Below are 4,090 nucleotides of genomic sequence, written 5' to 3' on the forward strand. Positions count from 1 at the left end.
ATGGCGAGGACAACCTAACCATGAGATAGCAACGAGGACCCGAAATTAAAACCACAGGCTAACCTTGATTATGTTGTTGCGCAGCGATCAGCAAGGGCGTAGGAGAAGGGAATAACCATCAATTGCGCGAAGAGGTTTCGGGACTCAGATTGGAGCCGCTACACAACAACGGTTAATTCACGATTAGGGGGTTGTGGCGCAAAGTTCTGGAACGGTCAAATCGATGAGGTTATGAAGGTGGATTAGAGTTCAACCTTCAGAGAAGGTGAATCGAATTTTTAAGAGAGCGGGCGTCGATTGCAATCTGCGTATTAAAGCCACAAGGATAGAGCGCTTAATCTCCAGCGCTAGTGGGGAGGACGCGGACCGTCGCTTCTTCCGAACCGTCACCTAGTTCAATGTGTAGTAATGACTCGGACATGGAGGGCTTTGGATAGCCGGCAAATTAGATATGGTGGCTGCAGAAAACCTGCTGAAGTGGACCTAAAAATACGTCGTGGGGAGATAATGGGTTGTACATTCTGCACTTAGCGCTCGAAGATGGAAAGTTGTGGCGACGGGAGATGAAGAAGCGCCTTCCCAACTGTAAGGAGGTTTAGACAACCTGTGATATCAAAAAGAGTGGCGATCGCTCACCACCTCAAAACCGCCACCTCAAATTTACCGGCAAGCCGAGAATTAGCTCGGTGACGAGAATCTCCCGCTGTCAACGGGCTTCAAGATGGTAAATTTGTCCGAAGATGTTGCGGTGAAAAAGTTGAAGGCGAGATGACCCTAACCCTAATCAACAACCTCTTCCGCTCTAGGCGTGACGTGAATGAGCCCAAGACTATGCAGAAAGTCTAATTCGGCCTTGACACCTGACGATGGGCTTGCATCAAAAAGGAGTCGGGTCCCAAGCTGAGCAAAATATCAAACAAGTCACAAGCAGATGCCCGCAGGCTGCGCTTTATCGCGAATGTAGCCATAAGATATGCGTATGTTCGGGTCAGGGGTCTTGGACGGTGGCTCTGAATCGACAAGTTTCCGTATCACCCAAGGAGTACGCCTATCGGGAGGTTTGACCCAAACGATCATAACGAGTTTTTCCGCGTGAGCCAGGAGAACTTGCCGAAGCAATGAATGAATTGTGTCCTGCATGCAAATGTACCCTGCACCCAGATCGAAAGGGGTTGGGAGACACACCCGGCTTTCTTCTGGGAATGGCGAACGCCCGCGCTCCGTGGTGGCCCATGGCTAGCAAGACCGAGGGTAGGAGAGTTAGAAAGGGGGGTTTCACATACATCTTCAGATCGACGGAAAGAATTTCGATTGACGATGGGGGAGAACGCGACGAGGGATCCTAAAAGCCGGAGTGTCCTTGTCGCTCGGAGCTCCGCTGTATAGAAATATGGCCGGTGAAAATCACCTACGTCTGGATAGCCTGTGAAGTTTGAGCCTCTAGGAGGGGAAACTAAGCATTGCCCGTTCTTTCGGGTTGTGCCACATTCCTTCCAGCAAAAATGGTCGAGCTTCAGAGTCCCCATTGGTTCCTCTCGCTGTTTCAAGAGGGCAGGGGAGAGTACGTGAAAAAGTGCTTCATGCCACTGATCCGAGAACGAACTTACTAGCACGAAAGTTCCCTCATCCTCGCCCCACAGAGGTCAATTGAATGCCAACTCGCGCTCATCGTGTACCGCATGCCGTGATATACCTATGATCTGTCTCCGCCAGGGTAGGTCAACCTGGAGGTTTATAGACCGAAAATAATTACCAACCAACTGTTGCCCCCTCGTCATTTCCGGATCTTGGCCATCTCTTTCTGTCACTACAGCCCAACGTCTTATCGCCAATATCTCCACTCGCAAGACCGCCTGCTACAAGTTTCCCGCAAGCTGTTGGTCGGGGGAACTTATGCCGCGCAAGCTCCCTCATCCCAAACTCTCCGAAGCCTTGAACCCCGGCATGCTGGCCGCGTACCATGAGGTCATAGCTGAGGTGTTACGATTCTCTATGAAGGTATGTCAAACCGAAGCGGACAGGCCAAAAATGACAAGTTACCGACGTCGCCCCTCGCATCAGCACATTGTCGCCCCTTGTCCAGTGAGTCCCTGGTCATCACCTCCCGACGGCCTCGCCACTGCGATATTTGAGCAACAAATGGTTCACCCTAAGTAGGGCGCGAAATGCCATACCAGTATTCCAGGATGGTTAGCTTGTCGTTTGAAACCATGTCTTTTGTTATTGAGTCGAGGTGGCTGTGCCATTCAACTTTTTCTTTGATTTGATCTCATGAGCGATGACAGACTTCAAACAGACTTAGCAGTTTGCATCTCATAACTCCAGCGCCGTCCATTCACAGGTCCAAACTGTGATCTGTCGTGTACCATTCCATTGTCGTCGCTATATGTGATAAGATATCCGCACGTCGAGGTACGTCAGTCTCGAATTCATTTGGAGAAGATTGCGAATACTGTACTAATACGACCAACTGTTCAGGCCCCTTGGGGTGTGACATGTTTTGACCATCTCTTCGTCGCTTCATTGTCCTGTGTGATGCGTGACGAAGAGTTTTTGCTCTTCGTCCACCACATATTTCTCAGACAGTTTGGCCCAGCAACCTGTTAATTTTTTGGCTGGAAGGTAAGCATGCATTCCTCAAGTATAACATGGTTCTAAATATGCCAAATGTGATGTTTAAAACAAGGCACCGCAGGTCCGGAAAAAAATGACTATTTTTAATTCAAAAAAAAAACTCTTCAAAACTTGGTGTGATGCGTGACATCACGCCTACTTCCCTTCCTTCGGTCGTATTAGTACAGTAACCTCAGGCTCCCACTTAGTCGGGGAATCATCTTCGCGTCCCCCTCATCTCGTTCCAATTCACTTCAACGTCTTTTGGCCACCACTTACTCATGCAACGTCGGCGTTATTGCAAATCCTTCTCGCAAGGCCGACCGGAAATCATCATTTCACGCACCTCATGGCCAAGGTTATGAGGAACCTATTCGACAGCGACAGTCCTCGCCCTCACATCCTTCCAATCCTCTAGTATATGATGTCCGTTGTGGGTAGGCCTTTTGGAAACGAACGTCCTGACGCATCGACTTAGAATTTACTAGCCGAACTTGAAACTGACATGTCGAACTCCGCAACATCTCGTCGTCCTTCCCTCACGCAGACTCCAAGTTATTTCTTGGTAATTTCTTGGCTTTAATGTTACAGTAATTCATGGCAAGTACAAGTCACTCACGATTATGAAATTTACATTTTCTATGTGCAGTAAATTCCTTCACCCTTATCCAACCCTTATCACACAAAACATCTAGCGTCTGCTATTTCTGGAAAGCGTCGAGCGCATTCTGCTTCTAAAAATAGTTTACGAACGTGTGAGGGCTTAAGCGCTTATGTAACACCTGCTCCTTTTGCACGACCACGGCGAACGCGATATGGTTGAGGAATGTCCCCCAGAGGTATGGTCAATCATCTTCTCCATGGCTTGCAGGGACGACGGAACCACCGCCATCGCCCTTTCCCAAGTCTCGCGTTCAATAAACACGTACTCCAGACCATATCGATATCAAAGCATCGCGCTCACGAATTGCGACCAAATCACCGCGTTCGAATCTACAATATCATCGGTTCCCCCCGAGCTTAGACGCATCAGGAACCTTTTTGTCCACTGTCCCGATCCGATGAAATACGTCTACACGGCGGACACGTATGCAGAGGCTGACACGGATGAGGAGTCATCGCAGAGCGAGTCGTCGCAGAATGAGTCGTTGCATAGAGAGTCGTCGCAGAACGAGTCGTCGCAGAGTGATTCGTCGCAGAATGAGTCGTCGCAGAATGATTCGTCGCAGAATGAGTCGTCGCAGAATGAGTTGTCGCAGAGCGGCTCACTGGCAAGAGACCCTACTTGGCAGGAGAGCTCTTCCGAGGCCTGGACGGACGCTGATCAAGGGGAAACAGACTCTGAATCAAATGAAAGCGACTCCTCCGTATCCGAGTCTGACGGTGACAGCTTCTACGAATTAACCGCTGAAGAGGAAGCGGAATTGGCGCAAGAGGCGGAGGATTTGGCCAGCATGCCAAATTCAACTCTACAAGT

General features: G+C 49.5%; 1 protein-coding gene across 1 annotated transcript; it reads left to right on the forward strand.

Annotated features, from left to right (window-relative positions):
• Nucleotides 1–1,502: 1,502 nt before the first annotated feature.
• Nucleotides 1,503–3,937, forward strand: LACBIDRAFT_327760 (uncharacterized protein; the record flags this gene model as incomplete). Its single annotated transcript, XM_001881695.1, has 8 exons — nucleotides 1,503–1,561; nucleotides 1,611–1,714; nucleotides 1,814–2,082; nucleotides 2,397–2,412; nucleotides 2,583–2,622; nucleotides 2,823–3,050; nucleotides 3,485–3,798; nucleotides 3,873–3,937. The coding sequence occupies 8 exons, from the start codon at nucleotides 1,503–1,505 to the stop codon at nucleotides 3,935–3,937; spliced, it is 1,095 nt and encodes a 364-aa protein (XP_001881730.1).
• Between the last annotated feature and the right edge of the window lie 153 nt (nucleotides 3,938–4,090).

The sequence above is a fragment of the Laccaria bicolor genome, genomic scaffold (assembly GCF_000143565.1).
Source record: "Laccaria bicolor S238N-H82 LACBIscaffold_14 genomic scaffold, whole genome shotgun sequence".
Taxonomy (NCBI): domain Eukaryota; kingdom Fungi; phylum Basidiomycota; class Agaricomycetes; order Agaricales; family Hydnangiaceae; genus Laccaria; species Laccaria bicolor.